The 22,492-nt window shown below is 51.8% G+C and overlaps 1 protein-coding gene across 2 annotated transcripts in view; it reads left to right on the forward strand.

Annotated features, from left to right (window-relative positions):
• Positions 1-7,654, forward strand: part of PBX1 (PBX homeobox 1) — a 130,956-nt gene extending 123,302 nt beyond the window's left edge. For both annotated transcript variants that reach the window (XM_030953457.1, XM_030953458.1), the window contains one exon: positions 5,200-7,654. In XM_030953457.1, coding sequence (XP_030809317.1) covers positions 5,200-5,292 — 93 coding nt within the window. In that variant the 3' untranslated portion in view covers positions 5,293-7,654. The remainder of the gene's footprint in view (positions 1-5,199) is intronic.
• The last annotated feature ends 14,838 nt before the right edge of the window (positions 7,655-22,492 follow it).

Below are 22,492 nucleotides of genomic sequence, written 5' to 3' on the forward strand. Positions count from 1 at the left end.
GGCATCTGTTGTCTTCTCTGGCTGGTTTTCAGGGAGGGCAGGAGCCCAAATGGACCCATTCTGGATGATGTCAAGAGAGGGGCAGGTTGGCAAAGGGACTGCACCATGTGGGTGACTCCTCAATTCCCCACAAAGCTGTGGTAGGCATGGGGAATGAGGCAGGGAGTACAGAGCCGAGCAGTTTAGGAAGCACCTTCTGGATTGCCTGTTTGTTTCCCCTGTATCCCAACCAGGATGTCACTTAATGTCTTCCCATCCATTGAGGTCCCAGTTTGTGCACCCTGAGGTGTGGCTGCCCCTTTGGAAGCATTGGTGCTGGGGATCTCCTCGGTGCAGGCAGGGTGACCGTGTCCAACAGGCAGGGAGGGCTTCCCTGCCTTTCCCTGAACGCTTCCATGGCGAGGAGGAACGCGGAGCAGAGCTGACTGTGACACAGAAAGCTGCCGTCCCCACATCACCCGAGCGTCCCCGTGAGCTGCTGGGAGGAGATGAGCCGAAACCCAGTCAGGAGCCCTGTCACAGTGATGTCTGCACGGGGCTCAGGTTAAGCCATCCCTGGAGCCCGTCAGCAGCGGGCAGTCAGCGGCAGGTTGCCCAGCTCCACTGCTGGAAACCTTGGCAGGAGAGACAGCGCTCGGGGTTTGCCTTCCTTGGTGGAGGATGAATTTTTAAATGCGTGTAAGTCGTGACAGCTGAGAAGAGGGATCTACCCACAGCCCAGTTCCCTGGGAGGCTGTGCTGCTGTGGCTGACAGGCTGCTCCGAGGGCGGGAAGGGCTGGAGCCGGTTCTGCATCATTAGCAGGATAATGGGCAATGTCCCAGCCATCACCAGCGCTGTGACCCACGGCTGAGGCAGAGACAGAGCTGAGCCTTCTCCTGCACAGGTGGGGACAGCACCGCTCCCAGCAAGGGATGGGGACAGTGGAGGAGCTGTCCTGTGGTTACCCAGCCTTGGGTCACACTGAGAAGAAGGAGAGACCTCCCCTCCTTTCGGGAGGTTTGGGGTGTGAGCCACCCCTTTTGGCAGACTTGGAGGCTGTAGGGTGTTGCGCCATGAGGTGAGATTTGTTAAATGTTAAATCCTTTCGGGAGGTTTGGGGTTTGAGCCACTCCTTTTAAAGGCAAACTTTGAGGCTGTTTTGAGGGTTTTGCACCCTGAGGTGAGAGTTGTTAAATGTCTGGGCTGTCTGGACAGTGTTTGTTCATGGAGGTCCACATGTGTATCCAGGAGGTCCCCCAAGAGCAGGGATTTCAAAGCATTTAGGAAAGCTCAGGTTCTGTTGGGTTCCAGTAGAAGTTGGATGTTTATTGCCACAGTCCTGGAGTGTCCTACCCCAAAACATCAGCTTTCCTGCCACTGCCCTATGGCTGTAAATCCACCAAGTGTTCTACTTCCCCCATATGCTACTGAATGAGTGAACTACAGTCATCTCAAAGCCTTTCAGAAATTTGGTTTTGGATTTAATTTAATTTACAGATGATTTAAACATGTAGATGAGCTGTTTCTCAAGTTCATCAGAGAAAGTGAAGGTTTTGATTTAAAACTGCTGCTGTGCAGACCTGTGCCTGTTCACAGAGCAGTGTGTGTGACCTGGATGGTGGTGGCCAGTGGCAGGGTGTGACAGGGAGTTTTGGATCCACTCTTGTCAGCAAGGATTGGTACAGAAAGAAGCTGAGAGCTCCTTTATTTGACCTGAGATCTTTTGCTCTAAAAAGCTGAGTCTTGGGGAAAAAGTTGTTGCTCTGTTTCTCAGCCAGCTGCAGTTCACCATCATGGTCAAGTTTTGGTTTATGGTCCTGACCACCAGCTGGGATGTGGAAGTTGGTCTGGCAGGGTTTCAGTGCACAGGCTCCATCCATAAGGGGTGCCTTGGTGTGTTCTGATCACCAGGGATGCCTGGCCATGACCAGGCTGGATTCTCTGGCATGTGATAAGACCTTCAGTGCATATTGTAAGGAGACCCTGACAAAGCTCTTAGGAGCTGAGAGGTCTGAAAAGGCATTGAGGCTGCTCTGTCAGACTGGCTGGTAACTGGTGTGTTTGGAGGCTGTTCTGACACCCTGTGCCATTGTTGGGGGGACAAGGATTTGGTCACAGGAGGTGGGGTGCTGAGACAGCCTCCTTGCTAAGCAGAAGGAGTCCTTAGAAATTGGCAGAATTCGTCTCCCAGCCCCATGCAGGAGGCCTGGGCAGGGGGCCAGCCATACTTGCTGGAGGTGACAAAAATGCTGAGACCTGTGGAATTGGGCATCAAAACCAGTTGCTTCAGGACTCTTTCACTGGGGCTCCATATTTGGACAGTCCCCAAGGCTTTGCCTGTGCTTTGGCACCAGAAGGTGACATCTGAAGAGATGTCCTGGAGACCACTGCTCTGTCTTTGGCATCTGCCCCTCCTGAAGAAGTCACAGCCATGTGCAGGGGCTCTGCAAGGAGGAACAGCCTCCTCAAAGACTCCCTTGTCTTTGAGGGAGATCCCAACTGATTTACTACAGTCAAACCCCAGGAGATCTCCTTGCTTGGAGGAGGTAGAGCCATCTGGGTGGAACTGGATGGATCCCACATGTGGCTTGGTCCATGCAGCCATGGAGTGAACTCCAGGATGAGCGGGGATGGTTCCTGCATGCCCTCTGCCTGGGGAAGCATACAGCCTCCTCATGGAGGACTTTTCCATACCAAAGGATGGCGTCAAGATGTCAGAGCCAACCTTGGGTCCTCCTTTCTATCACTTGACTCACAACTTAGGGCCTTCCCAGGCCACACTGGCTTCTCCCCAGCATCCCCTTGGCTTCCCACTGGATGCAACCGAGGTTGTGCTCAGCCACCCAAATTCCTGAAGCACAGGAAGGCTCATTCCCAATCTGCAGTACCTCCCAAGGATTTTGGGTGCTGAATGTGAAGCCGCCGCTCGATTGCTTCTGTGGCTGGCAGGCAAAAAAGAAAAAGGCTAAAAATAGTTGAGCACAATAGGGCCAGAGCCCTGCTCCTCCCCAAGCCCCCACTGCTCTCCTCTCCCCCCTCCTGCTCCTGTAACGACCCTGCAAACACTAAATGGCATCTGAGTGCATTAAGCAGCAAACTCTCCGGTGACATAGCAATTACGGCTCTGAAATAGATTTGGTGCGTCACGCAAGATAAGGGTTTTGAAAGTTTCTGTTGTGATTATAGCTTGTAACTCCAACAAATAACAGGCTTGGTAATAAGAGGCTGCCAGCACAGCTATTGTGGTTCTCTCTCACTGATGGCACGTAAATTGCTATTAATGTCCTAAGTGTACTTGAATATGCCAGTCTCGGGGCGGCGGAGTTGGCTCTGTGTCTCTCTTTACGCGGCCTGTCATTGTCGGGCTGATAATCTACAGTAATTGCTGCCTCTTGCAGCAGTCCAAGATGTGTAAGGGTGGGTATTGCCTCCTGGGGAGCGCAGGGATGCTGGGTCAGGGCCTGGCTCTGGGTGGGAGCTGCTGGGGGCAGTGGGCATGGGGTACATGGGGCTGGTGATGCTTGGGCATCGTTTGGTGTCACACTTGCACCCGAGGTGGAGCAGAGTGGGTTTGCTAACCTGTGAGCGAGCTGAGGTCGTGATTCCTGCTTTCCCTGCTGTTTTCTGAGCCCCTTTGCTGCCATGCAGGTATGGAAGAGCACAAGGGCACAGCAAGGGGTGTGCACACACCTCTTGTCCTGTTTGCTTTGTGTGTGTCCTGCTGGGAGGTGGTGTGACTCCTCAAACGTGGCTTCTCCTGCCTGCCAGCTCTTTGCTCCCATCACAGCAGCTGCTCAGGCAGGCAGGGGCTGGGCAGCAGCACCTCAATGGTGCCTTAAGGAGCTGGAGCAGAGGCTGGATGGAGTTAAGGAATGAAGTGGGTATTTATTGAAGTGCCTTCAAAGGCCACACCCTGGCAGTACCCAGATGGCTCCAAGATGGAAGCAAAAGAGGGCTTGGTGACAAGATCTCACATTTTTATAAGTTTTAGTCCATTTGCACATAGGAGTTAACTGTCTAATTAATAGCTTCAAATTATGAAGTTTCATCCTCCTTGCTTGCTTGCCCACCCTCCTCTTCTCACATTGTTTATGCTTTGGGCCTGAAGTTTGAAGAGATTGTCCTTGAGTCTCCAGCTAGAACAGGATTGTTTTGTCTTCACCACCCCTGTGAAAAGATCCCAGTAACACTGAATATAAAGCTAAAAGCTGCACACCAAAACAGAACAGAAACACTTAAAACCTAAGGTATCACTGGGGTGGGGAGATTTCCTCCCCTGAGCCCTGTGGGGTGTGCAGGGTCCCAGCTGGCAGGGCCAGCACTGGAGGATGCAGCGGGCAGTGGGACAGGCCAGGCAGGCACAGTGGGCAAGGCAGCCCGGGCGTGCCTAAAGCAGGACAGCCACTGCTGCCAACTGGAGCTCGGGCAGCGCTCGGGAAGGATTAATTTGCCGAGCACTGAATCAATGTCAGAGCAAGCAGAGGAGGTTGGGTGCGACATCTGCTCCTCTCCAGAGGGGATGGCAGCAGCAGAGGAGCAGCTTCTGCGCGCTGCCGGCTCCTGCCCGCGGCAGCCGGGGCCCTCCGGAGCTCAGCTCTGGAGCTCCTGGAGAATTTGGCTCTGCATCTGGTTTTAGGAGAAGGAAACAAGTTGTGTGCCGTGGTTTGCTGCATGAACCCTCAGATGGGATATAGTGTTGGCACCTCTGTGGCTCTGTTTCCCTGGATGAGGCGGGGATGTGGAGCTTTTCTGGGGGACACAGCACGGCTCAGCAGTTCCATGGGACCCACTGCTTGTTCTGCATATTCACAGCACTTGGGTTCAGATAACATTCAGGCTACTCATTCTGTTTGCTATTTTTTTCTTCCATATGAGGAAGAGTTATAATCAGGAGTTTAAAAAGCCCAAACAACCAGAGCTCAGGGTTCTGGAGAAATACACTGGGTTTTTTTTTAAGGGATGAGCTTTCTGTGAGCAGTTGCAGTTTATCAAAATCTGTTTTCAACAGAAATGTTTCTGCCCTGTGATGGAGCCTGATGCAGCCCTATGGTCTGGGGTGGGATGGGGGAGTCAGAGGGGACATCTTTGCCCCCTACACCGGTCCCAGCTGAGGGAGAAGGGGGCGGATCCGAGGTGGATGGGTGCAGTGGGTAGGGCTGCTTGTGCTGTGCCGTGGGGTGACTGATGTCCGTGTGTGTGTGTGTGTCCCTCCCTTCAGGCTAATGGAGGTTGGCAAGACGCTACTACCCCATCGTCGGTGACCTCCCCCACAGAAGGCCCTGGCAGCGTTCACTCTGATACCTCCAACTGATCTCCCAGCAAATTGCATCCCTGGCTGAGCCGGCCCCGGCGGGGGCGGGAGAGGAGGGGGCCTCTCCTAACACCGCAGCAGTCAGACTGGAGGTGAACCCAATCAGCACACACAAGAAGACTCCTTCTCTTCTCTTCGTCGGGATGCTTTTTTCAGCCAATCTGGACACTTCTTTATACTCTCTTCCCTTTCTTTTCTGGGTAGAAGCCGCTCTCCCCCTCCCTGCCACCGCCACAACACCGCTCCCTTCCCCTCCCCGCTTCCCACCCAAGGTAGAAGGATTTTAAGGAGGAAAAGCAAAAATCCACCACCACCACCCCACAAACCAAGCCCAGAGCAGTGTACAGCCTCATGCTGGGTGTTTTCTGAGGAGCTACAAATGTACCTCGCTCACGTCTCGCTCCCTCGCTAGCAGGCAGCCCCTGCCCCCCTTCCTTTCACGCTACCTCTCCGTAGGGAATTGCCACCACAGGGAATCTGCTCCCTCCTCATCTCTGCAGCTTCCCTGAGCTGTCCCTCAGCTGCTGCAGGCACAGGGCAGGTGGCACAGCCCCCAACACGTAGAAGGAGCCAGCGTGCTCCCCCTCGCTTCCGAAAGGTACCGTTCCCATTGGCAGCCCTGGGGAAATTCCCAGTGCCACCAGCCCTTCTCAGCCAAGCATCCCTCCCACTGGCTGCTGTGATCTGGATGAGCTGTGGAGCCCTGCTGTCCTGCCTGCCTGTTGCTGGAGGGGAGAAGAGGAGGGAAGGAAGGGAGGCAGAGGCAGGTGAGAAGCGGCCATCGCTGGTAACACCTCCAGGAGCTGTGTGGGATCAGGCATGGATGGCTGCTGGGACACCAGCAGTTCTCTCACAGCACCTACAGAGCCTGGTGGTGGAGGGCAGTGCCACGGGGTGTTGGCTCCCGTTTCCAGGAGGAGCTGGGTTCCCCAGTTCAGGCAGCACCCACAGAGGTTTGTGCCACCCCCTGCATTCCCAAAGCGTGCACTGAGGGATGGGCAGCAGAATGCCAGGGGCTGGAAGTGCTGGGGTGAGTGTTTTGGGTGCTTTTGGTAGCTCTTCACACCACAGGTTTGCTCTGTAGGACGGGAGGCAGCCCCTCTGGGGCATGTCTGGGTGCTGGAGCTGCTGGTTTGACCCCAGGAGTTACCTGGGCAGTGGCCATGGAAGGACTCACGGGACTTTCTGCCCAGCTTTTCTGGCCCACTGCTGGGACAAGCAGTGGTGGCTGGCAAGCAAGGCTTCATCCTGCCCCTTCAGGCTGGTGCTGGGAGGATGTGGCTTCTGTGGAAGAGCAGGAAGAGGCAGCACCAGCTTCGTGCCAGGGTGGGACTTGTGGCCATCGGTTCTTTCCGTGGGCACGAGGAGGCTGAGCCAGCCTGCACCAAGACCCTGGGTGTGGTGGCACTGGTGAGGGTGCAGGATGTCTGGCACCTCGTGGTGGATGCCAGGATGCCCTGGGATCAGTACCTCACGCTGTTGAATGTCCATGCCCACCCTGCTTGTGCTGGTCTCGAGGTGGGAACTGCCGGCGCGGAGCAGCATGAAACAGAAACGGTTTAAAATTAGAGCTCTGCCAAAAATACTTCAACCTTTCTGCTGGAAAAAATAATGGTCCTTGGTGGTGTGGCTGCAGCTCCAGCACGCTGTCACCTTGCAGCACAGGGGTGTCACGCCAGCAGTGACACTTCCTGCTCCTTTGGCATCCATGGCAGAGCGGGCAGAGCAGGATGTGACATGAGGGGCCTGGGGCTGCCTCCCAGCTGTGTGCTAAGAGCATGGAGAAGGTTGTTTTCCTGCAAGGACAGTCGGGAGGTGCTGCCCACCTTCCCCAGCTCTGCACCTTCCCACTTTCCTCCTCGTCTTCCCATCTGCCTTTTGTCCACCTCCAGCTTATTTGACATGAACCCATCCTGTCCAAGCGTTCCAGGGACACAGGACTGGCTCAGGCCTCTCCTGCTGAGCCACAGCAGTGCCCTGCCTGCAGGAATGCCACCAATCCCTTTGGAAAGCACCTGGGAATGAGCCAAGCCACGGCCTGCTGGAGCCAGCCCACGCTGGGGCTGCCCCCCTGCCCTGTGCTCCCCTGCCCGGGCTGCCCCTGCTCCTCCATGGTACTTTGCAAATCCCCTCCTGGGTTCCCCACTTGGTGCCTCCAGTTTCTGTTGGCTTGCCTTTTCCTTTGCTTTTTTATTTTTATTTTTTTTTAATTTTTTGGTTTTGTTTGTCCTCCCCATTCTTCTCCTCCCCTGCTCCAGCCCTGAGTGTTGTGGGGTTTTTTTTTCTTCTTCTTTTTTTTTTTTTTATTATTATTTCTCTTTTCTGCCCAGAAAAACCTGACTTCGATACCAAAAAAAAAAAACAAAACAAAAAAAAAACCCACAAAAAAAACACAAACAAAAAAAAAAACCTGCAGAAACTCAAAAAAAATAAAAACAAAAAAAAAATCACAAAAAAAAACTCGACGATTCTTTCAGCTTTATTAACATTTTCCATTGTTTCTTGCGATTTGTGTCTCGTTCTTTGTAGTATTGATGATAACGAACATTTGATAATGAATGTTCTTGTATATTCAGATAAAGGAGAAAAAAAAAACCAAAAACGCAGTCGGAATTTAATAGTGTTTATAATAAAAGAATAAAAAATGACCCTCTTAGCACGCAAAATTGAACAGGGGGAAGGTCCCATCCCTGTTCTTTCTGTGGCAACAAGCGCTTCATTCCTGTATAGTTTATAACATCAAACTACCTACATTCATCCTCCTTTTTTTTGTTTGTTTGTTTTTTCCCATGGTTTGGTTTTTTTTTTTTTCCATTTTCTCGCATTTGTGAATTAGTTCAAGAATGCTAGAAAAGTGTAGAGTTGTGCACACTCATTTCTTCTTACACAATGTTTAAAAAGTGACGGTAATTCATTTTGTAAAACTTTAAAAAGAAAAAAAATGGTTGGAATAGTGAGCATTAATAGGTACAGTCTAACACTTTATGTTTCTTAACGTTGAGACCCAGAAATGAATCTTTTTCTTGGTTTTTTTTTTTAATTTTTGCCTTGTTTGGGGTGGGGGGAGTGGGCTATGATGATGATGATGATGATGATGATGATGATGATGATGCTGAGTTTATTTTGACCTGTCCGAGACGATGGCCTTGCCACCTCCCCTGCGCTTTTGAGCTGTGACCAGAGTGATGTGAAAAGTGCTGGTGGTGTTTTTGGGGAAGCATTTCTCCCCGTTCCTTTCAGATCCCAGCTCCAGAGGATCCTGGTGTGGCTGCTCTGGGGCTGAGCTGTGGCATTCCACCTCTGGAAAGAGATGGAATTCCCAAGGGTTTTGGGGAGGAGGAGGGGGGCAGTCAAGCCCTGAGCCCCCCTGTGGGTTCCACAGGTTCCACCCTCCATTCTGGGGGTGTTGCTGAGCTGCCTGGAAGTGAGGATGAAAGGGCAGGAATCTTTCCCAAAACGTGGGGATGGTTGGTTCTCCTCCCTGAATCCCAGTGTCCCAAAACTGAGGCATTTGGGGTAAGGAATGTTCCAACCTCACCTTGCTGGAGATGAGGTCTCAGAGCCTGGCCCCAAGCCCTGAGCTGGGACAAGGGGTGGGACGTGGCCAGAATATCCCAAATCCAGCCCCAAATCCCAGTGGGGTTCAAGGAGAATCCCTGAGGAAGGTGCTGGTTGGCATCCCTTCGGTTTTCTCCTAAAATATTTTCCTGCTCCTCCCAAAAAAACCCCTGGGCTTTTCACATCACTGACCAGTTTAGGGTTTGGGGTGTTCCTTTTAATCCCAAGGTTTCCTGGAGTCCTTTTGTTTTCGTACACCTTTATTATTATTATTATTTTATTATTATTAAGAGGATGTAAATCAGACATTGCCTGGGGGGTTGGTTTTGTCGGTTTGCTTTTTTTGTTCTTGCAAAGCCCTTTGCTATCCCTTGATGATCCACTTTGGAGTTGCTTTTTCTTTTCTATTTTTTTTCTCCCCATCTTTTTGTTTTTTTTCTCTCTTCCTAATGGATTCCAAATATTAAAAAGAAAAAAAAAGAAAAAAAGAAAAACCTTAAAAGAAAAAAGGAAAAAAAAAAAAAAAAGACTCTCTGTTCCAACCTGGTTTTGAAACTTTTCTGCTTCTGTAAAAAAAAAAAAAAAAAGGCCTCTGTCTTTCTGATCCCAATTGAAACTTTTATGTTCTATGACGATACTAACAAGGTGTAGGTTTTACAGTTTCCTGATTTGTACTGGTAATGCATATTCCAAATAAATAGTTTCTTTTGTTGCAAAAAAAAATTCAAAAAAAACCAAAACCCTGAAACCAAAGCTGGTGTATTTATTGGGGAGGAAAAAGAAGAAAATGAGATACCCTGGGGGTTTGCCCAGGAGGTGCAGGAAGGGTTTGGGGTGCAGAGGTGGGGGTGAACAAAGGCAATAAATACCCTGGTGCTGGGATGGTGTGAGCCAGAGGGGTGTGATTTGGGATTCTGCCTGAGGCACTGCATCCCTGGTTTTACCAAAAAAAAACCTCAAAAAAAAACCCAAATAAATAAAATTTTTTTAAAAACCGAACAAAAAAAAACCCCAAAAACCCAGAAATAAACAAACTCCCACCAAACAACAAAAAACCACATCCAAACAAAACCAAAAACAAACAAAAAATACCAAAAAAACCCCACAACAAAAAATCCATTTATTGCTCTTTTTTTGGGACTTGTTAAGTGCACTGCTTTCCAAAAAAAAGCTAGAAATGGGAATTTCTCTATCACACCAAGGTCTGGGGCAGGGATGGGGAGCAGGGGAAGGCTTGATAGCCTCTCCTGTTTTCCTAGGGGTTGGGGGATTATTTTTAAAAAGGGGAAAAAAATTGAAAACGATTCTGGGAAGAAAAAGAAAAATCATTTATAATTTCAAAAAGAGCTTGTGCATAGGATGAAAACCAGATTGTGGATGGACTGGGGGGTGGCTGTGACTCCGTGCCCCAAACGCCCCGTGGGCAGCATCCCCTCGGGATGAATCCCCTGGGAGAGCAGCCAGGGATGCTGGAGCTGCCTCCCCACGCTGCTCCCCCATGGATTTCTTGTCAATGATTATTCAATCTCCAGCCTGACCTTTCTGTTCTAAATAACACGGCAGTATCAGCTCGGGCCAGCCTCCAGCTCGGGCTGCAAATTAACTGTATCGCTGTGCGCCAGGGCCCCCCGAGCCGCCCGGCCCAGGAATTATCTCCCTCCTAATTCCAGTTTAAATATCAGGCTGCTCCCAGCTGGTCCCTTCTCAGCAAGGCTCAGCCCGGCTCCAAGCAGGGAAATGTTAAGTCTCTCCGGGCCCCGGTTGTGGGATGGCCCTGGCGGTGCTGGGGGATGATTTTGGGGCTGGGGGAGGTTCTGCCACACGTCCTTGGGTGGGTTTTGGCCATACCGACTAGGTGTAGGTTTTACAGTTTTCTGATTTGTAATGCATGTTCCAAATAAATAGCTTCTTTTGTTGCCAAAAAAAAAAAAAAAACAAAATCCCAAAATCACAGCTGGTGTGTTTTTTGGGGTGGAAAAAGAATGAGTTCCCCTGGGGGTTTTCCCAGGAAGGGTTTGGGGTGCAGAGGTGGGGGTGAACAAAGGCAATATACCCCAGCAAAGGTGCTGGGATGGTGAGAGCCTGAGGGATGTGATTTGGGATTCTGCCTGAGGCACTGCATCCCTGCTGCCTGCCCCCGTGCCTCAGTTTCCCTGGGCATAAGGAGGCGAGATCTCCTGGACGTGAGGATTTGCCCATGCAAAAACAAAAGGAAAAAAAAAAAAAAGAAAAAATACAAAAACAAACAAACACAACAACAAAAAACTAACAAAAAACCAAACAAACAAAACAAAAAAATCCAAAACCAACAAAAAAAAACAAAACCCAAAACCCCAAGAAACCTGGCTCCACTCCCAGCTTGGGTCTTGGCCGCTCTCTGCCGAAACCAGGTGGGTTTGAGGTGGGAAAAGGGCACTTGGAGCCTCCCAGAGCCAGGCTGGTGCAGCATCCTCCCTGCCTTCCTCCCTCCCTTCCCCCTCACTGGCTGCTTGTGGACGAAAGGGAAACCCACAAATGCCAAACTGGATTATTTGCCTCTTCCTCGCCATCTCCATCCCCCTCTCTGCATCCACATTGATTTTCCCTTCTCCCCCTGCCGCTCACTTATCTGTAGAATTTTTTTTTTAATTTTATTTTTCCCCCTCTGTTTCCCTTGGTTTCGGGCAACCAAGTTCAGCAAACCCCGAGGTGCAACTCCTGCACTTTTCCATTTCACATTGCAATATTTCAGACCAAAAATCCCGGGGAATAAAAAAGGGCATGCACCGAGACCTACATAATTCCCACAGCAGAAGCTCCAAAAGGCTTTTTGGTGAGCAGACAGCCCGGGCTGGCGACCCACACCCACATTATTAATAATCCTCCCCTCCTAACCGAGGGGCTGGGAGGTGTTAAAGTTACAGTTGGCAGTAAAGCCCCGTCTACTGGCAGGAGAATTTAATATACGGCAGAAGTTTCCCCTATAAAAAGGCAGGGTTATGTTTTCCTCCAGTTCACCAGGAGTCTATAACTTACGACCTCCATAAATGTGAGTGGGTCTCACAAGTCAGCCCATCAGTCTTTGGAGTAATTCTGCTTTGTAGTAAAATATTTTATTGTGCCTTGGATGCAGGCAGCCCGCCCTACCCTGCTCGGGGTGGGTGGGTGGCCGTGCCCACGTCCACCCTGGGGATGGGGTGGGGGGCCTAAAAAAGAAAATGAAATTTTAAAAAATGTAATGAAATAAAATAAAATAATAAAATAAAATAATATAATATAAAAAAATAAAAGAGAGCTACAACGCAGTAAAAGAAAAGAATAAAAAGATAAGATAAAAAAATCCAGGTAAAATAAGATGAGTGTAAGATAAATTTAAATGAAACAAAATAAATCCAAACCAAATTAATAAAATTGGAATGGAATGGGATAGAATAGAATGGGATAGAATAGAATGGGATAGAATGGAACGGAATGGAACAGAATGGAATGGAATGGAATGGAATAGAATAGAATAGAATAGAATAGAATAGAATAGAATAGAATAGAATAGAATAGAATAGAATAGAATAGGAATAGAATAGGAATAGAATAGGAATAGGAATAGAAACAAAATATCCTACCCCCCGGGCATGAGCTGTTGAGAATGTGTGCTGCAGCTTTTAATTATTGCTAATGAGGTAGAGTTTTAATCGCTTTACGGGGGAATTGTGGCATCTCTGTGTGTGCCGGGGGTTGTGTGGGAAGAGGGAACCCAGTGGAGTGAGGGGAGAGGAGGAGAAGGGCGAGGATGAAACCCAGAGGAAGGGGGGCAGATGGATGCCACAAAGGCAGGGCTGGACCGAGCTGAAGCAGAAGGAAAATATATCAAAAAACAGAGAAAAAAAGGAAAAAAATATTTTAAAAGGAATGTTATCTTTGCCTTACCAACTCGCCCATCCTCTGGGCCACCAAACGCCCCCGTTCAGCCCCAGCCCCGTTGCCTGCAGCCGTCGCTGACCCCAGGCAGGGCAGCTGAGGGGCGCAGGGAGAGCCCAGGTAATTAAAAATGCAAATGAAGGCTGGGGCCGCGCGGCTGCCGGCGCCTTCCGAAGGTGCAAATTACGAGAGGGGTTTGTCCTGTGCCCCGGGCTGGGTCTGTCCTCTGCTGCCGGGAACCTCCCGAGCACAGAAAAGGGGGCAGGGAAAAGGATGGGAGAAAAAAGTAAGATCGTTTTAAAAGAAAGAAGTTTTCCCTGATTTTGTTGTGTTATTTTTGGGGGTTTTTTCCCCTTTGTTTTCTTGGGGAAAATGATTCTTTAGAATGCGAAGGGAAGAGATATAACCAGAAGCAAATAGTCCCTAAAAACAAATTCCACAGTGGCTAAAGCAGGTACCTCACAGATACCTCAGTCCTGCTCCACGCCGGCTCGGTGCCACTGCCCCAAAAATTCAATGTATGCCTGGAAACACTGCAAAATCCCACCTACAACGCACTCAGGACGGTGGTTTTGGGGTGACCCCCGTGGGCTGTGTCCAGACAGGACCCCAAATTGAAGCTGATCTGCCCAGACCCTTCCAAAACCAGGCGGGTTTTGCCCGATTCCCGTGGTTTTGGGGGCAGTTTGGGACCGCGCCAGCGATTCTCACCCTCGCTGACTCAGCTCCAGCGCTGCTCCCTTGTCCTGCTGCTAATTAGGCTCCAGCCTCTCATCTCGTTAATAAGCTTCCAGTTCATTTGCATACAAAAAAAAAAAACGAGGTGTTGGGAGGGGGAAGGAATGAAAGCAAGCAGCTCGTTTTACCTTCAACATGTGGCTAATGCTTATTAAAATATTTAACCTTTTCTTACGGCACAGAAGCATCTGTTCCAGCAGAGACCAGGGCTTTTCCTGCCTGTAAGGGACACCTTATGGAGGGTCCCCACCCCTGCAGGCCCCCGGGGCCATGGGGAAATGAGTTTTTAGAATCATTTAGAATCTCTTTCCTATTGAAACCCTCCTTTCCTATTGGAACCCCTCTTTTCTATTGAAATCCCCCTTTCCTATTGAAATCCCCCTTCTATCAAGATCCCCCTCTCTTACGAGATCCCACTCCCCTATCAAGTCTCAAGAAAGATCATTTTAAAAGAAAATAAAGAAGTTTTCCCTGATTTTTGTTGTGTTGTGTTTGATTTGTTTTGTTTTTCCCCCTTTGTTTTCTTCCCAGCGTTTTGTGGGGGAAACGATTCTTTAGAAAATTTAAAAAATAAAATTACAATGCAGCAAAAGAAAATAATAAAAAGCTATTGTAAGATTTAAAAAAAAACAGGTAAAATAAAATGAATGTAAGATAAGTGTAAATGAAACAAAATAAACCCAAACCAAAATAATAAAATTGGAATGGAATGGAATGGAATGGATTGGAATAAGAATGGAATGGAATGGAATGGAATAGAATAGAATAGAATAGAATAGAATAGAATAGAATAGAATAGAATAGAATGGAATAGAATAGAATAGAATAGAATAGAATAATAGACTGGAATGGAATGGAATGGAATGGAATGGAATAGAATGGAATAGGAACAGAAACTAAATATCCTGCCCCCCTGGAAATTATTTAGAATGAGCCCTGCTGAAGGTGAAGCTGCAGTCCCAGCTGTGGTTATTCGATGGCAATTACTGAACCTGGCACTGAGAGGTTTGTGGGATTGTGGCTGTGGGCACGGAGAGCTGTGGGCTCTGATAAACCAGCCCTGCTCCCAGAGGGGCTGGCAGCTGCCCAGCTGTGACCCCTGCATCTGCCAGAGCCCTCTCCGTGATGGATTCACGCACATCTGTGTGGATTTGGGTCTGTGAGCCCCTGGGATCTCGGCTGCTGAGGCCAAGGGATGAGTTCCGTGCTGGGAAATGCGGGAGGGGAAACACTGGAGGAGCAGGAGCAGCTCTGGGTGCTGAGCATGGCCAGTGCCAGCAGTGCTGGGTGCCAGTGCCACCCTCGGGATGTCACAGCAGCCTTGGTGCTCTGCAGCCCTGCTGCAGCCTGCAGAGGGAGGATTTGATGGAAGGGACACGGTGGGCTTGGGAAGGCTGTGGCTGGGCGGTTTTGGTCAGGCACAGGGGGAAATGAGGAGGGACAGGCACAATCTGCACCTCAGATCACCTCAGGCTGGCTCCTCCATCCCCCTCTTTGCTGGTGGCATTGGGAAAATGTCCCCGTGTGTCCCAGGGACATTTCCCTCTGGGTGTCACAACTGTTCTGATGCTTCCAGCAGAGCCTGGGCTCACAAAGTGCTTCTGCAGCTCCTCCCCACCAGATCAGCAGCCTCTGCAGCCTCTGGGGTCACCCTCAGCTTGGTGGCACTTCCCTTCACGGGACAACCCAGCTGTGCTGTCCTTCCCCACCCTCCCTGTCCCAAGGCACATTTTCCTCCCAACTGGAGCAAAAGGCATTCAAGGGGCTACGCTGGCTCAATGGAGAACAAAATAATTAAGCTTTTTTTTATTTGCTTATTAGTGGAGACAGCCTTATTAGAGATATTTGGTGCTGATGACATGTGTGTGCTCTGCTCCCGTGGAAAACTGCCTTGAAATGAATGGGTGTGCAGCTCAGCTGCTGCCATGCCTTTAACCAGCACTTCCCACACATGGTACAAACTTAATTGGCTCCAAAGTCCTGCTTGTTTTCTGCTTTCTGACATCTCCTGACACAAACACCCCCTCCCCTCCATTCAGTCCTGGCCCCTTGCTCCTCTGTGGGCAGCTGAATGGGGGGATGGTGAGGCTTCCCCTGCCCTTGCAGACACCCCCAACCCCTCGCCAAGGTGAATTTGTGCCACTTTAAACACAGAGAGCAGAGGTGGAGCTCACAGGTCGTTTCTCCTGTCTGCAGGTGGATTCTCACCACAGCAGGAGGGTTCCCTCAAAAAGCTTCACTCCCAGGGCAAAGGCAGGACAAGGATGTCACCCTTGGGTCCTGGTGTTCTTGGTGTTGCAGGAATAACTCTTATCCTTAGTGATAGGAGGTTTTAAACTGACAGAGGGCTTGGATTAAATATCAGGAATAAACATTAGGAAAAAACTCTTCCCTGTGAGGGTGGTGAGGCCCTGGCACAGGGTGCCCAGAGAAGCTGTGGCTGCCCCATCCCTGGAGGTGTCCAAGGCCAAACTGGATGGGAGTTGGAGCCAGCTGCTCTAGGGGAAGGTGTACTGGAGCCAGGTGATCTTTAGGGTCCCTTCCATCCCAAACCATTCCATGATTCCCTGGCACATCCAGCAGATCCTGAGCCACGCTCTCAGGCTGAGACCCCCAGCCCAGCCCCCCGTGCCTTCAGTGCCACCCCCTCAGCCTCCATCCCGCTATCCCAAGCAGGCTCCTTGCTGAGCCCTGGCTGCCAGCAGGGCCTGGAAAACGCTGCTTTGCAGGGATGGATCCAAACCCCAGCGCCAGGCTGGGCACCGGCGCCTCCCCGCAGCTCAGCGCCGGCAGCAGCAGCAGCAGCAGCGCCTTTGTCTCCTCCCAGAGCCCTGAAAGCTTGACAGGGGCTGGGAGGAGAGAAATCCCAGCCGGGCCGGGGGCTGCTGGCGAGACTTTGAAGCTGATAGCGGCTGAAGGCTTGCGGGGAGCATCCCGGGAGCTCCGGCAGCGCTGGCCAGGTGGAGGCGCGCCCGCGGCCGTACCTGTCCAGGGAGATCAGGGCTCCGGCCCGTCTGCTGCACGTCCTCTGAAGGTCACCCGGGCCGGCCCTGCCTGTCCTCGGGCTCTCTGCAGACGCTGCTGCCTTTTGTTGGGAGCTAATAGCCGGAGTGTGGCTGCAGCAATAACTCTTGCGCTCCCCGGCGGGACGGCTGCGGCCGCTCCGTGCGCTCCAGCTGCCCGAGTGTGGGAATCCACAGAATCAGAGGGGTTTGAGGAAAAGCTGCTAGATGCAGGCCTCAGAGACAGCAAAGCTGCGAGCAGAGCTGTGCAGCTGTCATGAGTTCTGTCAGCAGAAAAATTATTTAAGCTGTAGAAATAGCAAGGGCAAATAGAACAATGGTCTGTGTGTTAACGCTTGTCTGGGATAACTCCCTAAGCTACAGAAAGTTTATCTAGCAAGATATTAGGAAGGTTAAAGGTTAATAATGGTGCTCTGCGTGTTGTGTTTTAAGGCTTACAAGCAGGTATTGTATTCGAAATAAGCAAGCATTGTTTAACCAAAGGTATCTGTGCTTATTGTGATTAGATAAAACTACTGTCAATGTGCTTTTGCTTTGTGGGATTGGTCAGGAAGCTTATAAAGTAAGTTGTAACATTAAGTTTTCTGACCTGCTGCCTGGGATGTGAGCTGCTGGCATCCTCCCATTGTCATAACCATGGAATGGGACTGATGCTGGAAAATAAACCAGCTCAAGACACTTGCCACAGCAGCCCCGTCTCGTTTGTGTCTGTAAATGAACCCCCTTGCCAGCTTCACCTGAGCATCTCCACCGCTCCTGAGGGTGGAGGGCAGGGAGGAGATGGCCCTGGAGAAGCTGGAGGAGCTGGAGAAGCAGTGTGGGGAGAGCTGCCGTGCCCAGCAGCAGTGAGGTGGGAAGCAGCAGCTGGAAACTGGAGCCAAATGCCAGCCAGGAGCACGCAGGTGTTGCATGGCACCAAAGAGTTATTTAGTTGTTTGCACTGGGTAATTTGTTATAAGTTATTTGGTAATTTGCACTGTTCACACCATTTGTACCCCATGCACAGGCAGTGCTGCAAAGCAGAGGAGCAGCCTGTGTCCTGCTGTGGCGGGGCCTGGGGACAGGAGCAGCAGGAAAGGGCACCTGGCACCGTGCCACTCTTGGTGTGGCACAGTCAGCACAGGGGGTGGTGGGGGCTGCGCTGTTGGCAGCACCCAAAAAAGCCACCCCACAGTGCCAAACCACTCAACCCCTTGGGCTGGTGAGGATGGGGCCTCTCCCTGGTCTTCCCTTCAGCTCTGGGGAGGTGCCCAGACCATCCTGGCCCGGGCAGGAGGGTGCAGACACACAAGGGGACAGGCTGGCACCCCCATGGCTGCACACCCAAGGTCCCCCCTCACAGCCTGGTTTGTCACAGCTGGGCTGCTCCCTCTGGCACTGGGCACTGCAGAGCACAGCTGACACCCTCTGTGTGACCCCTACCAAGCCATGCCAGAGTAAAGCTCCAAAGAAAACCCTCTCCAGGGCTCCTGGGATGGACCAGCACCCTCATTTCAGGCCCTGCCTGTTGAGAGTTTTTTGCAGGTTGAAGAGTTCTTACAGGACAATGGCCATATTCAGCCGATGCACAATCCAGCCTGCTTGTACTGATGGACAATGGACACGTGCACAACAATGAATAATGGACATATTCAGAAATGGGGTCGGTACATCCTTGACAAAGATACAAGAAGTCATTGGACTCAGCAAGTTTGTCAGCGAGCTTGGGAAAGTAAGGAAAAAGTGAGCCATGGGTGGGCCAGACAACCACAGCAAGACGTGAAAAATTAGGCGATCCAATCAGCATTCTAATTTAGACACGTGAACAGCTAGGATTAACCAATCATGTATTAGCTAGAGACACATGGACTGTAAAGATTTGTTATAAATATAGCCTTTTTAGAAATAATAAACTTGGCTCCCCTGGATCATATTGGTCATGGTGTGATGTCCCTGAAGCTCCGCACGCCGCACCTGCCCGCTCTGTCCCTGCTGGGGCAGGGTGATTCTCTGGCCACCGGGTGCTGCCACCACCACCGCTGTGCCGGGCACTGCCTGTCCAGGGCTCGGCAGCAGCAGCGGGACGGCCGCTCCCCCTGCCCTTTGATCCTCGCCGTCAGTGACAGCTTCCCCGAGGATGTTTTGTTGGTGGTGTCACCCTTGACCATTAGCTCTTCACGCATGACTATAACGTGACATCTCCGCTGCGCTGCCGCCAGCAGCCCGCCACTTCGGGGAGCAATTAAAGCCCAGTGAGTCACTGCGGGCGGGCGGGAGCAGCTCTGACCACACGTCCCCATCGCCCTCCCAGCCCCAGCCCCAGCCCCACACCGCCCTCTCTGCCCAAACTTCCCCCGAATACCCTCTGCCCCCGTCCTGGGCCGAGGCAGCCGGAGGGAAGGGCTGTAGGATGGAGCAGATGGATTCAGGAGCCCCGGCAGAAGGTGACCCATCCCTGTCCGTGGGGATTTCAGGCGCATCCCGAGTGCTCTGTCCTTGGGAACATCCCATCCTGGTGGCCTTCACCGAGAGATTCCCTGCTCCTGTGCCGCTGTTATTTTAAGAGCAGGGAGGCGCAGGCAGTGGGGCTTTTATGCGATTAGCTGCTGAGATGAACGTTAATTAGTTTTCAATTTCCATAAAGTACCCCACTGACAGAAAGATTAGTTAAACCTGCTCACGACTGCAGAGGATCACTCAGAAATTGGGAAGGGGTGGAGGAGGAGAGGGGGGAGGATGGAAAACAGGGGTCAGAGCTGCATCACTGAGAAGGCAGCTGGACTCTGCGGGCTGCCCCTGAGAAATATCAGGTATATAGATGTGTGATAAGTGGGAAAAGAAAATCCGGGGGTATTTCTGGGGCCAGACCCTACAGAAAAGGTGTTTGCCAGGCTTCTGAGAGGAGAGGCTGAGCCACCTCACCTGGCCGCAGCACTCACAGCAAACACAGCTCTGGGGAAGGGGTGGTGGTGTTTGGATGCTTTTGTGCGTGTCCCCCCCATTCCCAAAAGCCCCTCCAAAGCAGCACCCCCCTGTGCGAGCCGGTGCCAGCCGGGGGTGCTGCAGATCCGCCGTGCGACAGCCATGGAAGTGAATCGCAAATGACATTTCATTAACGGCTCGGATAAAGCTGTTTTCCCCCTTTTCTGCTACGCCCAAAAAGCGCCGCATAAAGCGCTCTTCAAACCCCAGCCTGAGCCAGCCAAGCTGGGGGGGGCTCTTAGGGGAGCCGTGTTCCTTCCCCATCGGTTTCCAGCTTTTGGGATGGAGAGGAAAACTGTGAGTGCAGAGGCGCGGATGCAGGAGACACGACTGTGCTCTGGAGCGAGGCAGAAGGATGCTTAAATATTTTTGAGGCAGGTTTGGGCTCCAAAAGGCAGGGAGAGCGTGCCGGCCTGGGCAAAGGTGTTCGGTGCTTGGGGCAGGGCGGCAAAGCGGGGCCGAGGAGCTGCCGGGGGCGCTCCGCTCGCGTTCGGTGCCGGAGCCCGGCGGAGCGGCGACACCGCAGCATCGCTGTCCCCGCGGCCGCACGGACGGACGGACGGACGGACGGACGGAGCGGCGGGTCCGGGGCTGCGCTGCCCTCGGCGGGGCCGTGCCCGGTGCCCGGGGTGGCCGCGGTGCCCTCGCAGAGCGCAGCTGTGCCCAGCAATGCCAGCTGCCACCGCGCCGGGCGGCGGGGACAGCGCTGCCCGGCCCGCATCCCGCCCGCAACACCCCAAAACACCCACACTGGGGTCCCTCCGCCCACCAGCGAGGTTTTCCCCCGCTCAGGGACCCCGATCCGCGACCCAGGAGGGCGGGCGGGGCCGGGGCTCCTTTGGGGGCGAGCGGCTCCCGCTGCCGCCGCCGCCTTTGACGTTATTCGGCTGGACAGAGCGATGTCTGCGCGAATCATTTTCAACGCTCTTCCATATTCATAATGGGCTAAATATAGGGGAGCAAAGTGGGACCTGGCGGGCAGAGCCCTGCCCGTGGTCAGAGCCGATGATTTCTCCGCCGAGATGAAACGCTGGCGTCAGCCCCGCCGCGGCCCCGGGGCCGGGGGAGCCGCGCCCCGCCAGCCCCCCGACCACGCCGCCGTTGTGCTGGGTTTTTTTTTTTTGGTTTGTGCTTTATTTTTTTTATTTTTTTTCCTTTTATCTCCCGGTGGCCAAATTCAAAATCACGTTTTTGAGGCGGTGGAGGGAGTGGGAGCAGCCCGGGAGGGGCTCTGGCGTCCCCCGGCCTCCCCCCGGTGCTCTTCTTCATTAAGCGAGAAGGTTAATGATTTCAATTAGGGAGGAGGCAAGAAGCTAAATGAGTATAAATAAAGCTCTTTCTGAGCAGGGAAGGAATGGGCAGGAAGGGTGTGGGGGGAAAAGAGGTTTATAGGGCCAGAGTGGGGCACCCACAGCAGGAGAAAGTGCTGCCCATCCCACTGTGCTGGGCTCTTCACCCATCCCGGGCTGAAATGCTTAGAGAAATATCATCCAAGTGGTGGCTTTTGATGGTATTCTGACATTCCCCAAGGAATAAAGTCTCCATGAGCAGAGACCCTGGCTCTCCTTCACCCCTGGCAGAGCCCCCCTTGCTCCAGCAGTCCTCAGCCACGCCTGCGGCCAAAACTGTCCTCAGCTTGATTAGCACCAAGAAAAAAATACTGTGGAAAGTTAGAGCTAGCCCCATATTATGGGAAAAGGGTAGAGGTTTCCTGAGGTTTCCCAGGGCCTTGGCAGCTGCGGTGAAACTGGCACTGAACACAGGAAAGACCGTGGGTGTCATCAAGCCTGGCAAAACAGAATTTGCAATGTTATGGAGAACTCCTAATAAAGTTGATTGGAGTAAATAATGTAGAGTAAATCTGCATTGTTTATTAGAGTAAATAATGTAGAGTAAATCTGCATTGTTTATTAGAGTAAATAACGTAGAGTAAATCTACATTACTTAGAGTAAACCTGCTGGTCCCCTCACCGAGGTGTCCCTGGTGAGGCCTGGGAAGGTGAGCCCAGGCACAGCATCCCAGGAAACTCCCATGGAAGGAACCTGGGGCTGCCCCTCCCTGTTCCCACCTGGTTGAACCCTGCCAGGTTTCCTGGTTCAGCTCGCAGGATGGGTTTGTGTGCAGGTGCCCACAAGGCTGTGACAGCTGTGGGGTGTGCTGGCTCCTGGGCACAGTGGGAAAGCCCAGGCTGCAGCAGAGCTGTGTGGCCAAGTCCTGGGCAAAGTCACATTCAGGGCTATGACCACGGGAAGCAGGTTCAGTTTCCTCCCCTGCTGTGAGTTTGCAATTCAGCGTGAGACAGGGTGAGAAAAGGAACGGAGGGGGGTTGCTGTTCTGGGCCTTGAATTAACATATTTTGGGGCACCTGGTGTTCAAACAGCAGAGCAGAGTGTGTCCCTTCCAGCACGAACAGAGCAGCTGCTGCACTGGGCTGCTTTAGCAGAAACTCAGAGTTTGTGTTTCATGTGAGCAGTTCCACTGAATGCAAAGCAGAGCAGGCACAGGAGGTTGTGTGTGTGTGTGTGTGTGTGTGTGTGTGCCCAGTGCCACAGCACAGAAACACAGCACCAATGTCCAAACCTGCCACACCCAGCCCATCAGCCCACCCAGAGATTCAGGGCAGACACATCTCTTGGTGTCTCAGGGACCCCAGAGCATCTCTGCCCTCTCTAACCCAACCTGAACTCACCAGCAGGTCTGCAAGTGAGGAAAACCTTGAGTTCATCTCAGCAGCAGGGATGGGAATGGTCCATGAGGCTGGCACTGGCCAGGGTGCAGGATGATGATGGTGCTGCTCAGCTGCTGCAGTGACAAGTCATGCCCTTGGCGTCCTCCAGGACATTTTCCCATTGTGAGAAACTCAGCAGTATCTTTTCCCTGAAAGAAATTTTTTAAAAAAAGTATTCCGTGACTCATGGAAAAGGTAAAATAAAGTACAGCCCCCACACTGGAATAGATATGTGGCTATTTTAATAGATGAGGCAATAAATAAAACCTGGTAGAGATTTTTTCAAGTTTTCATTCA

The sequence above is a fragment of the Camarhynchus parvulus genome, chromosome 8 (genome assembly GCF_901933205.1).
Source record: "Camarhynchus parvulus chromosome 8, STF_HiC, whole genome shotgun sequence".
Classification (NCBI taxonomy): Eukaryota; Metazoa; Chordata; class Aves; order Passeriformes; family Thraupidae; genus Camarhynchus; species Camarhynchus parvulus.